The 13,151-nt window shown below is 40.3% G+C and overlaps 1 protein-coding gene across 3 annotated transcripts in view; it reads right to left on the bottom strand.

Annotated features, from left to right (window-relative positions):
• tnca (tenascin Ca) overlaps positions 1 to 13,151 on the bottom strand; it is a 55,317-nt gene that overhangs the window by 7,438 nt on the left and 34,728 nt on the right. Inside the window, exons 13-21 of one of the 3 annotated variants that reach the window (XM_063478078.1) lie at positions 12,368 to 12,817; positions 10,807 to 11,082; positions 8,487 to 8,759; positions 8,060 to 8,335; positions 7,682 to 7,954; positions 4,635 to 4,943; positions 3,299 to 3,571; positions 2,917 to 3,039; positions 24 to 167 (exon numbers count right to left, since the gene is read on the bottom strand). In XM_063478078.1, coding sequence (XP_063334148.1) covers positions 24 to 167; positions 2,917 to 3,039; positions 3,299 to 3,571; positions 4,635 to 4,943; positions 7,682 to 7,954; positions 8,060 to 8,335; positions 8,487 to 8,759; positions 10,807 to 11,082; positions 12,368 to 12,817 — 2,397 coding nt within the window. The remainder of the gene's footprint in view (positions 1 to 23; positions 168 to 2,916; positions 3,040 to 3,298; positions 3,572 to 4,634; positions 4,944 to 7,681; positions 7,955 to 8,059; positions 8,336 to 8,486; positions 8,760 to 10,806; positions 11,083 to 12,367; positions 12,818 to 13,151) is intronic. The other 2 variants (XM_063478076.1, XM_063478077.1) reach the window with 2 other exon arrangements.

The following is a 13,151-nucleotide window of genomic DNA, read 5'->3' as shown; positions in this document are numbered from 1 at the left end:
CTGCATAAGAGAAAAAAGCCAACCTGTGGTCACAGTGTCTGTGCTGGGGTCACTTTCCTCCAGACCCTTCAGAGCACTGACGGTTACTTGGTACGTCTTTCCGGGAATCATATTGGGAAGCAAAGCCTTGAACACGCTGCCATCTACAGTCAATGTCATTGGGCTTCCTGTGGAGGAGAGAGAACAAACACATGTACTATTGATTCAAAGACAAGCTTGTCAAGAGGTGTCAGATTTTATCTATCAGTGTATTTCCACTGTACTGAACAAGATGTACTAAAGCTCTTCACGTACTTTGTGGTGGGTGGTGATAAATGTTTGAGTACTGGAGATTGAGGCCAAGAGAAGCCTTTGTAAGGCTGAGATAAATGTTTACATCAACTAAAAAATGACAAACTGATTACAATCACAGTGCGCTGTATTGCTAATGATAGTATATTACTTTCATTACTCAAGAGCATGGTCCTATAATTTATGGTTTATGATGATGAAGGGAGCTTCCTCAAAACTAGCAGCTAAAAACAAATTTGCTCTTGCTTCAAACTGCGTGTCTGTACTCTGTAGATCAGGCGTGCGCAGATTTCCTGTGTTCAGCTTCTCATCCATGCTCATGTCACTTCTGGGTACGCACAAATCATCTTTGTGTGCTATGAATCGTGACACAAGTGCTAAATACATACATACAAAATATTTTTTATTTTTTCTTCATTTTGTCATTGTTACACTATGTGTTTTATTCTATTGTTAAGTGTCCTTGGGTGTCTTGAAAGGCGCTCTTAAATAAAATTGATTAATATTATTATTAATAATACCTTGTTTGGTATTTCCTTTCTATCTGTTATTATCTAATAAAAGCAACAATCATTAAAGAGGATTTATTGCATATTTCATTAGTGAGATCCATTGATGGATATTAAATATGGCTAAAGTTTCTAATAATGTGGTCAGTACATTTGTAAGTAATCCCTGCGAGTCAAAGGCTCAGACTTCAGACTGCACAAAACGCTGTGTGTCTGCTCTTGATTCTCACTGATTGCATAGCGAGTGGATCGATTAGCAGGTTGTGACAGTTTAAACAGTAACCTTACCCACCTGCTGAAAGAAAGTTGGCTTAAAGGGAAGGGACCTTCTTTCACAGACTGGGTGAACTGAGGGGCTGCATCAAGTAAATAACTATTATAATGAACTGAATCATGCAAAACTACTCTGGCAGAGTGAATAAAAAATATTGAGCTGGAAATTGGTCTTCTTAAAAAAATATTTTTATAAGATGAAAAATCTCCAAGTAGTGCAGTGCCAAGAGTATCAAATGATGTTGACACTGAGATGTTCCCGGTTAGCCTGAGCAGGTATTTTACCTTTAAAAGGGTTTATATTTCCTTTCTTTCTGAACTTTGATATATAGCTCCCTCTTGTACAGATTTTGCATTGACAATAAACATATTGCACCATTTTTAGAATAGCTCAACAACTATGTGACTCTGTCACTGAACTATGGTAAAAGGTTGACCAGTAATTGAACCAAGGACATGCTGTTAAAGGCCTTAATTTCATCTGGTGAGCGCACTAACCAATCAGCTGTCAGAAAGAAAGGCAGGATGAAGGGCTATAGCAGAAGCACAGGAACTCTGTACAAGCAGCACATGATAGGCATGTGACTTGAGTGCAGACGTGCAGCTTTGAGCAAGAGCAGAACAAATCTGCATACAGGGAGGGATCATTTCAGTTCTGGGAAGATCATTGAGTAGCTAAAGATGAAAATGAAAGCACACGTTTTCAAACAAAAGGACCATCCTCTTGAATAAAGAAAAAGAATTTCCCTCAAGATATTTACAATGTTTGCAATCTTAGATTAGCATGTTAGAAGTTTTGCTCCTGAGCCTGATGGGGAATGTCACTGACATGGATTTAAAAAATCATGGAAAATTTAAGTTTTCCGGAGACTAGAAAAGCATCAGTATCACTGATGTCAGAGGAGTTGATACAATTTTTCAGATTTATTGAAAAGTGATATCTATAGAATTTTTGATATTTTATACATTTAAATGTATAAAATTCATTGTTTAGTGGACCAATTGTTTGCCAGTGTGATGCCATTAGCATGGTAACGCACCAGAAGTACCAACAGAACATCAAAAAGGTTTTAATTCACTATTATCTTGAACGGTGCAATAATAAATAAATAAAAAACCTTCAATTCAATTCAATTCAATAAAACTTTATTAATCCTGAAGGTTGACCCCGAAGGAACCCCGAAGGAACCATCTTACCCTTCTGACCATACATACATTACACAAACATCACATGGGGAAGACAGGTCAGAGAGGTATAACAATGGAAAATGCACAACATGAGGAAAGATAAGGAGAAAAAAATAAGCTTGACCAAATAAGCATTAATAAATGTCACTGATCTGTACAGAATTCAAAATTCATCACACCTGTGAGTCAATGTGCATTGACAGCAGTATTTTAACAGAATGCCAGCCATTACTGTAGTTCGAACGGTATGGAAACATAGCAGGAAGAGCAGACAACAAATAACATGCAAATTAAGTCCTCAGTGGTCCGCCTGTTTCCAGTGCTTACACTGCAGCGTTACACTGAGCCTAGTTTAGCGGGTTTGCTAGCTGGAAGAGAGTCGCTCTTCTTCACATTCTGACTGTGTGAGAGCTGTAGTCACAGAGAAGTGAACGCTGTTACTGAAAGTCTGTTTCTGAAATTAGAAAGTGAATCTGAACTGATAAGTGGATTATTTTTGATATTATGCATGGTTCTGACATGTCATCAGTATAGCTGTTATTTTCAACATCAGTATATCTGATGAACACGGACACAACACCGAAGCTAAAATTAAAACTGTTTAATTAAATTGAACCTTAAATGTAACTTGTATAAACAATGATTGACCTCTTACCTCCTTCAAATGGCACATAGGTGATGCGGTAGTTATCCACCGGAGAGCGAGGCATGGACCAGTGAACTAAGGCTGAAGAGTCAGTCACTTCAGAGAAGTGAAGTCCTCTGGGAGTGCTGAGGCCTAGCAAAAAGCAAATGGATTTGCGCAGAGAGCAAAAAAGCAAAGTAAAAATTGTAAGTATTGTAAGTAAGTATGTGAAAACACATAGTTTTTCCCAAAAGGACGTTTATTGACGGACGTGAAGTTTCAAAGAAACCAGAGGAATAAAGATGATTAGTGGGACACTGGGTTGAGTTCTCTGAAGTCGAATGTCGCACTGAAAACTCAGAAAGTTTGGTAGTTAACATGAGACTGCACACTTTGCAGTTTTTCAATATACCTGTCTGAACAACCCCTGTAATAGGTTGGGAGCGCCGATCCAATGTGGCACCATAAAGCTCGATTTCATACTCGGTGCCACCCATAAGTCCAGTTATGACCTTGGTTCGTTCATCGCCGCGGACGCTGTGCTCTTGAGGATGGGCTAACCTTTTGCTGTCTCTTATTTTGATCACAAATCGGTCAAACAGATCTTCATTGGCAGTCCACGTCAGACGGAAACTGTCAGCTGTGACGTCTGAGACAAAGAGATGCTCCACTTCTGGCTCAGCCTCTGGTTAAACAGGGAAACATTAACGTTGCAGCGCGTCTGGTGATTTCCCAGCAATATTCATCACGTTCTGAGAAACACCCACAGGGATCAGTTTGGAAGAGGTCAGAAATCGGGCAAGACAGGATTAGGTTCCAGCCTGAGGGCCTTCTTGTCCACCGTCACCAATCTGCCATGCTTAGGCATCCATTAGTGTTAATCAGTCAAAAACACAGCGCATGGACTAGAGAGGCATATGTTTGAATGAAAAGACAAGATGCTTTTTGTAGATGTCAGTTAACAGAGGGATTCTTTCGGAAGGATTTCAGCATACACTTGTTGAAATGCGTCCTCAAGGCCAGCCTGGATGCATTCAGTGCATTTAAAAGTAATGACAGGTGACAAACGAGATTAGAAGCTAAATCAACAGACATTTCATGCTCAGAATATCTGCTGATTTATCCGTGTTTTCCTGCATATGAAAATGTCATTTTCGATTGAGTGGTTCATATCCATCCAGGGAGTTTGAACCTGATCTACAAACCAGCCTCACTAGGGAGCAACATGGTGCAATAATTGGATTTTGTCCATAGATATCTGTCTGACTATCAGCGATTAAAAATGCGAAGGAAAACACATTTTAAAATATGAAGACAAACAAATGTGCTTGCTCATATTTTGGAGGTAAGAAGAAACAGACGGGAGCTCAACACCTCTTCCTCTTGGTGACACAGCTGCATACCAAGGAGATGCTTAAAACTAAGGAAAAGTGAGGTCATACTGGAAAAAAAGTTCATCTGAGTTAGGGTTAGGTAAGAGTACTGAGCTGAAGTCTCACCATCAAAACGTGGCACTGAGTAAGATATATCCATCCTCAGGCTAATTTTGTTACACAATGTCTTTTGTTGTGTGAAATGAATATCAGTGATTAGTAAATATCACAGAACTGCACCAGGTTGTGATAGTGAAACTGCAGAGCTGAAATGGTTATAATAGTTATACACGTATACACCCATGGTAGCTTCAACAAAGTCAGACACTGGACTTTGTAGTAAGACAGGAGGGCTTACAGCGCACTGAGTTGTACCTGTCACAGCCACTGCAGTCAGAGGCCGAGAGAGAAGCCCTGACTCTGACACCCCTGTCAGTCGGACCTCATAGCCTATGCCGGTAATGAGGCCCCCGATGTCCAGGTGACTTTGGTTTCCTGGCACAGTGAACTCCTGAGCCTTCAGCAGCCAGCCAGAGTCTGTCACCACTATGTGGAAATGGCTGAAGCCACCACTAGAGGGGGTTAGATTATCCTGTGGTAGCTGATGCTTCACCCCCCACGACACACGGAAGCCATAGGGGGTTATGTTGGAAATGGTCAAGTTTTCCACTTTAGGCAAAGGAGCTGAGAGGAATGTGGGTTTAATTGAATGGGAGGAAGGAGTGTGTGTGGGGGAAGGGGGAAGGGCAGGAGGGGGACGAGACTTCATTAGGAGGATAACGTGTGCAATGGTTGCAAAAGCAAATACAGAGACAGTTCTTTTACAAGGTAATAATTAAAGGCCAAAACACACTAAGGGCAAATCTAGCATGCATCATAATTTTGTACTTTGTCCTCACACTATCTAAAGTGGCAAACACAGAAGTGCTAAAAAATGCAGTTCCTTGAATGGCCACTTAAGACTGAGTTAGAGCACAAAACAAATGCAATTTTGGTCTCTTTGTATATTGGTTTTTCTTCATGACAATTGTACGTACTTTGCTCACTTTGACTGGCAGATATGCTGACACATGCAGTTGTAGCCAGCAGCCACTTAAGGCCCCAGTAACACAGTCCTAGAGACTTCTACTGGCAACCAATAGTTGCTGAGGAAAAAATAAGTATTCCAGTGGTTGTTGGAAGTTGAAATCAATCACTAAGCCCAAGTTACACAGGTCTAAGACCTGTCAGTGAACACATAACAACCACTGGTTGCTAGAGAAAAATGCAAATTCCCCAACTGGTTTTCAGTTGGTTGTGGGAGGTGTTATTCCCTATTCCTCAGTGCTTTATGGAAAGCCCCCAGTAGCTAAAGCTACCTTAACTTGACCTGACCCAAACTATAAGTTTTTAAGCCTAATAAAAGTACAGTAAGTGTCTATATACTGAATCCAAACTGGGAGCTGGTTCCATAGTAAAGTCTGATAGCTGAAGGCCCTGGTTCCGACTTTACTTTTGAAAACTCTAGGGACCATTTTGAGAGCAAAGTGCTCTGTTAGGGTTAAAATATGACAGGGCCTGAATATTCATTATTGTTATTTTGCGCATGAGGAGAAGGATTTTAAATTCAGCTCTGAACAGACAGCCAACAAAGAGAAGCTATTATGGGAGAAATATCCTCTCTCTTTCTCATCCTAATGGGTACTCTCAATTCAGTGGTCAACTGAAGGTTTTTGAAGGAGCTTTTAGAGTGACCTGATTATAATGAACTACAAAAGTCCAGCCTAGAATTAATAAATGCATGAACTAGCTTTATCACTCTGAGACAGGATGTCTCAGAATTTAGCAATATTGTGAAAATGAATGTAGGTAGTCCTCTGCATTTGTTTAATGTGCATGCTGAAGATGCCTCACAGTGTTACTGGAGGCCAAGGTAATGTCATCTAAAGCAAATATCTGTTTTAGGAATGACTACAATAACCTCATTTTTATCTGAATTTAAAAGTAGGAAATTAGAGGTCATCCATACCTTTATATCTGTAGTTTACATTTAAATAAACCTGGGTGTCATCTGCATAGAAATTAAAATGTATGCAGTGTTTCCTAATATTAGGTATGTATAATGTAAATGTAATTGGTCCCAGCAAAAAATCCTTTGTGAATAACGTCTTTGTGGGAAGAAGACTACCCATTTACTTGAATAAATTGGAGTTTATTTGAGAGATACGAGCTAAATCACTGCAGCGTAGTACCTTTAATACCTGCACCATGTTTTAAAATATTGCAATGAATGCTGGACTGAGGTCTGACAGGACAAGCACAGAGATGAGTCCACTGTCAAAGGCCATAAAAAGATCATTCAAAACCTTTACTAGCTCTGTTTCTGTGCTATGATGCACTCTAAATCCTGAATGAAACTCTTGAAATAAACCGTCGTTTTGCAAATGACCAGTTAACTGTTTGACAACTACTCTTACAAGCACTATTTTGAGGCCAAACAAAGATCTTCTAAATTAGTAAGATAATATTTCCTCTCTAACATTAAAGTGGTGCGTGGGAGGGCTCCACTTTGAGAGAAGCCACTTAAAACTAATAAAAAACTAAATGAGGTTTATAACTTCTCCAGTTAGGGTGGACAAGGTTTCTAAATTCTGTCTAGCTCTTTAGTTGGTTAATAAGTTGGAGTGAAAGATGGTTAAAGGTGCATGTACCCTAAATGATTATCCTTCTTTCTCACTAATTGGATGACCATAATTTTCAAAATGGACATAAGATATTCAGAATGGCTTGAAGCCCAAGAAGTTTTAAGTAAAAAGGTTTATTGCACTCATACAGGAAGAGGGCATTGTGCCATTTTCCTATTGAGTCTCGAGTCTTTTTGAAACCTGATGGTTTGCCCTCTGGTGGCCATTAAATAGAATGCAGGTTTAAAGCACTTTCATACTGGTTTCCCTAGTGCAGAGGTGTTGAACTCGAGGCCTCGAGGGCCGGTGTCCTGCAGGTTTTAGATCTCACCCTGGGTCAACACACCTGAATCAAATGAACAGCTCATTACCAGGCCTCTGGAGAACTACAAGACATGTTGAGGAGGTCATTTGGCATTTAAATCGGCTGTGTTGGATCAAGGACGCATCTAAAACCTGCAGGACACCGCCCCTCGAGGCCTGGAGTTCGACACCACATCTGTTTTATACTGACTATGGATGTTTCAAGCATCAACAAATGCTTGCTGATTATGAGCGTCAGAAAAAAAACCAATAGCTGCTTGTGATGCATGTCAGCTTTGCTCTTAAGGTGTTTTGGGATTTTGACCTGCATATTGAATTCATTTAATTATTCTGCTAAGTTAAACTGATAAAAGGAGCTAAATTCCTTTTTAGTTTTGGTGGAAAAAAGTATACTTCAAGTATTAGAATAAAAGATATGAGTAAAATACGTAGTACCTGTGACAGCGTGGGCTAACACTGTGGGAGTGTGACGCCCATGAGAAATACCGTATAGTTCAATATCATAGCCTGTAGCATCCATCAGGTTAGTGACTGTAATGTTACGGACTTCACCAGGCAATCTGAACTCCAGTGTCTCAGACTGCTGCTCAGAATCACTGACTCGGATAACAAAGCCATCAAAATGACCTGACACAGTGCTCCAGGACAAGCTGAGGTTATGTGGACTCGCAGATGAAGCAGCTATGGGCCCCAACTGTGGGATGTCCTCTGAATAAAAAAAGAACACGGCTTTTCAGTTATGTCGTCCTCCATACATATACATAACAATGTAGGCGGCATGTCCAGTGTCAAGAAATGCAAGTCATGTGATACCTGTTGTAGCTACAGCAAATAGGGGTTGTGTGTTCTGGCCATCAACACCAGTGGCATACAGCTTTATGTTGTAGCCCGTGCTCGCTTTGAGCCCCGCCATTACTGTGGAGCGCACGTCTCCAGGCAGAGCGCGCCCCATTGCCTGCGAGGGCAAAGCAGACTCTCTGACTTCTACTATAAACTTATCAAAAGCCTTCTCTCTTGTCCGCCAAGACAGAGAGAATCTGTCTGAGGTAATGTTAGAAACAACTAGCTTGGACAAATCAGGCTCTTCAGCTACAGGGGAGAGAAAATATAAAATATATACATTTATTAAAAAAAAGGATAACACATGTATTTGTCACTTTAAAACCCAAGTCAACTTTAGAGTGAAGGTAACAACAATTCTCTTGGAGACTAATGATTTGATACACATAAAACCAATTACCTGTCGATGCAACAATACTGACTGCACTTGTTCTGGATCCCTTGTACGTTCCATAGAGGTAGGCTATGTAATCAGTGCTGGGCCTGAGCCCTGTGACATCATAGGACTTTACATCATGGGATATGTTATACTCCTTTGGCTCCATCAGCCAATCAGAATCAATTATCTCCAGGACAAAACCATCAAACTCTCCTTCAGTGCCATTCCAGAGGATTGAAAAGCTCTCTGACGTTAAGTTCGTGATATATATTTTGCCAACCACTGGTTGATTCACTAAAGAAAGAAACCATGATTAGATTGTCACCAAGGCATTTATGCAGAAAATGTTATTATTAAATGACAAGTAAATGATTAGAAACAGATCTTTTTCTAGAAAGAAATACATCTAGCGTTACGGGATGCTCACCACCACCAACAGTAACTGTTGACAGTCTGAGAAGCTGTGATTAAATACATGCATGTATTTTTATTTATTTTTTTTTGCATTAAATGCAAAGCAAAAATGCTGCACCACAGTTATTTAAATAGAATTAGATCCAGGATTTTTTAAACAGAAACACAATCTTCACAATTCTAATTGTGGCTGCCACCGCAATAGGTTTGCAGTACACAATCATGAGGCAACTGAAGCACAGACTTTTCAAATTTAATTCAAGGGAAACAAGAATGATGAGGTAAATATTAAAAATCCGCCCGTATCCTGGATTCCAAAAAAAGCTGGACCACTTCTAAAACTGAAAGCGTATGGAGATAGCCGATGATTTCAAACGTATAGAAACACCGTAAAACACAGTGAAGAGAGTATGCACAGCCATGCATGGTTTCTAAAGCTACCAGGCCAGAGGTGTTTATTGCTAATGCGACCGAACACAGAAGCAGCTGGACAATTTCTGAAATATGCAGGGCTTTATTGTCTCTGGTGATTCAGCCAAATGCAGCAAAGCTGATTGGATAGCATTTTACAGAGAATACTATGAAAGCAATTCAACTCAACATTTAAAAAGCACTGTGCATTAAAATGGCTGTGATTTTTCAGCTGTGGCAATGCAGCATTCTTGTTTCACCTTGTAAATTAAAGTTGAAAGTCTGTGTTTGAATTGTATCTCAGTGTGTCCCTTAATATTGCTTGTAGAGCCGTGTTCAAAATTAAGAGAATTGTGTCACTGTAAAAATATTTCCAGGCTCTTGACTGGAAACCAAATATACCCTTTTCTTTACCTTGAATATAAGCAACATGTAAAGCCAAGGAGAGAAACTCAAAAGGCCTTCAAAATTACCTGCAAGTTTGAGTTGTTAATCACTGACTTAAATTTGAAAATGTGATTAAGCAGATTTCATGCACATGTAGCATGGTTTGGGAATGTTAATGCTGATCAATTCAATGCATAACGCTGCATCAAAGCAATTCAAAGCAGATGAGTTAGAGAGCTAGTTAAACTTCATTTACATGTTGCAGGAAATATAGTCCTTACATGCAAGCATGCACTAAAAACAAAATTCTGATGTAAATCGAGGTGATGCTACTGTTAGCTTCATTTTATGTTATTAGCTTTTTACCTTGATAGTGACAAGAAGATTTAATCATTTGCCACCTAGCAGTCCAAAAGGAAATGACCTGTGTTTACTTTGATGTTCCGTGAAAATAAACTTCATCAGAAACCACAAAACCACCCCAGCATCATTCACACAAACTGAAAGATGACATGGATACTCACGCATACTGTGAGCGCTTGCACATCGACGGGCAAATGATGGGTCATGGTTAATCAATTATACGCTGAATGAGGGCTGATGAGATGAAATGAGATTATCGCACTGTTGCTGTATGACTGGCGGGGGAGGCTGAGAGTTATTGGTTTGCTTTTGCAATCATTGCAGCACATCAGCGCCAGACCGGACCACAATGCAGGGATGGCAGAGGGGGAGGGGGCTTCATGCACTTTGGGATGAGGGGAGCAGTCGGAGGGTAAGTCAAGGGGTTTGGGTCAGTGATGAGGCACATGTACGCATCACCCTGCCCTCTCTCAGCTAGACAGAATCAGTGGCTGGAGGGTGAGGAATGGTAAACGGCATGTTGGTTAAGATGAAGCAGTAAAGTGCACTGTGTCCAGGGTGTTGGACATTGAGGCCATAAACAACAATTGGGTTATTATCATGATGTTCTTGTTTCATGCTGCGAGGTGAAGACGCTCCACTGAGAGTGAGACAACAGAGCTATTTATGTGTATGCTTCACAGATGTTGACTTTAGTAGAAATTATTCATGGAAAAGAAGGACAGTTTAGAGGACAAAAGGCTGCAACGCTGCAAGTTGCAGGTACCTGTGGTGGCTTCACTGTACACAGGTTCAAGGAAGGAGCCCTGATACATCCCATACAGGCCAACCATGTAGCTGGTGTTGGGATTCAGCCCAGAGATACCCAGGCTCAAAGCGTCTCCGGACAGAGTGAGGTTCTGGCTCTCTGCAAAATTCTCCAGGTTTGTTACCTCAATCACAAAGCTGTCAAAGTCCCCACTCGTGGGGCTCCAGGACGCAGTGAAGCCATCCCATGTTATGTCAGAGATGGTGAGGTTCACCACCATTGGCGTCAGCATCTCTGGTAGATAGACATATCAGACTGGGGTCAGCTGGACAGTAAGATGGATTATGCATTTTATTTTAAGGCAAAAAAAAAAAAAAGTACATCAGGAGTATGAGGAGCACAGTGGGGAAAAAATCTCAGATTTTGAGATAAAATTGCAAACACTTGAAAACATAAAAGTGATGATCACCTCTTTCATTGAATTTTGAGTGTTTTAATCAACCTTGTTACATCTGTGGTGTTACCGGTCAAGAGTGACCGCCATAGGAAATGAATGGGAATCCACTCAACCCCTCCCCCATTGACTGAATGACCTACTGCATGACCTACTGAACAACCCACTGAACGGCCCACTCAACTGAATTTGGTGGTGAAAAATGTTTGTTATGCTAATTTAAAACAGACCGCTCAATTTTGACCAAGAACACTAAAGTAAGGGGGGTGGGGTGCACAAAACTGGAGGGTTAAATTCTCCCCATCTTTCTGTCCCACCGAAGGGCGGAAAATGTGTAATTGGTTCTGTTTGCTTGTGTTTTGTCTGTCTGCCTGTTTGTTAGTTAGCAGTCTAACATCAACAGTTTTCAAGATATTATTTTGAAATTTTGTCAAATGGTGGATACCAATAATAGCTTAAGCACATTTTTGGTGAAGGTCAAGGTCATGCCAAATATAAAAAAATCAGTAAAAACTTAATATTATGCAGAATTTTTTATGGATTGACTTAAAACTAGGCATTGGGGACACGAGTACCTAGATTGGCTAAGCATTTGACCTTGACCTTTACTGTTAGCGCCCAAGGACAAAGTTAAAATATTTCAAGAAGCCCTATCAAGTAATATATCATATGAACATCACAGGCTGACATCATCATGTTGTAATAAAAACATCATAAAGCATCAAACTTTTAGTATAGTAATTGCCTTTCGGGGGGATTTGTGAAATTAAGATTCTATCAGCAACATGTTAGAACTTTCCTTCATTTGTCATCACTTTTATATTGTTAGTTTCAGTTCAACTAAAAACAAATTTCAATATTAGAAGTCTCTTTGTTAAATGTGCATTAAATCTCAGAATCTCAGATTTTTTGTGGACCTAATACCGGTACTTTGTTGTGAGGATTTAAAGGTTCAGCAAAAGACAAGATTAGATCAATGAGGATTATCTTTTACAATAAAACATTAAGTATCTGTGGAAAAAGAAATGATTGAACCATTCTGACATAGGAGATAAAAGATATGATGATGATGATGATGATGGATTGAGATGAAGGGCTACAATAAGAAATATTTGTTCCATGTACCTGTAGTAGCAAAAACTCTGAGAGGTAAAGATCGCTCCCCTTCCACCAGCCCTTGCAATGTAATATCATAGTGTGTAGCAGGGGACAACCCTTCTATTTCAGCCTTCCTCATATTTCCTGGTACTGTGGTCACATGAGGTTGCGTTGTTGCTGACGGAGCAGTAAGCTCCACCAAAAAGCTATCGAACGCCTCATCGGGTGCGGACCACGCCAGCTTTACACTAGTGGCGGTAACACTGACTGTGAGATCCCCGAGTAGGTCCAAGCCTGAGCTGTCAGGCTCGGCACCGGAGCTTATCCCGCCAGAATCAGAAGTGGAAGTTACTTCATTATTTAGAGTATCGAGGATGTCTGGGTTTTGAACAGCTTCATTATCCGGAACAGACTGCGGGAGCGTTGAGGCATCTTTGATACTCAGCGTAAGCACATCTGGAGATGTGGGCTTGGGTGCTAAGTGAATAAAAGAAGGTTAAAGAATGAATTTCTTATTGGCTCTGCTGGAAACTGTAAAAGATCATGTGAAGAAAAACAATGGGTTAACATAAAAATATAATAATTCTGCACAAAATGCTGTCTTTATTCAACCTGAATCATGGATATATTATGACGGCTAAATCATCAAGCCATTGCTAAGGCATTAATGACACCTGAAGCAGGGTCATTAACTTTCTGAAGACTCTGCATAGTCCACTGGTGTGAAAGTATACAGTTGTCTTCAAATTAAGTTTAAGCCATGCACAGCCATGTTCTTTCGGCTTTTCTGAAACACGACTGAGGAGTCTTA

This window comes from Pelmatolapia mariae, linkage group LG7 (genome assembly GCF_036321145.2).
Source record: "Pelmatolapia mariae isolate MD_Pm_ZW linkage group LG7, Pm_UMD_F_2, whole genome shotgun sequence".
In the NCBI taxonomy this organism is placed as follows: Eukaryota; Metazoa; Chordata; class Actinopteri; order Cichliformes; family Cichlidae; genus Pelmatolapia; species Pelmatolapia mariae.
This window is presented reverse-complemented; position numbering and strand designations above follow the sequence as displayed.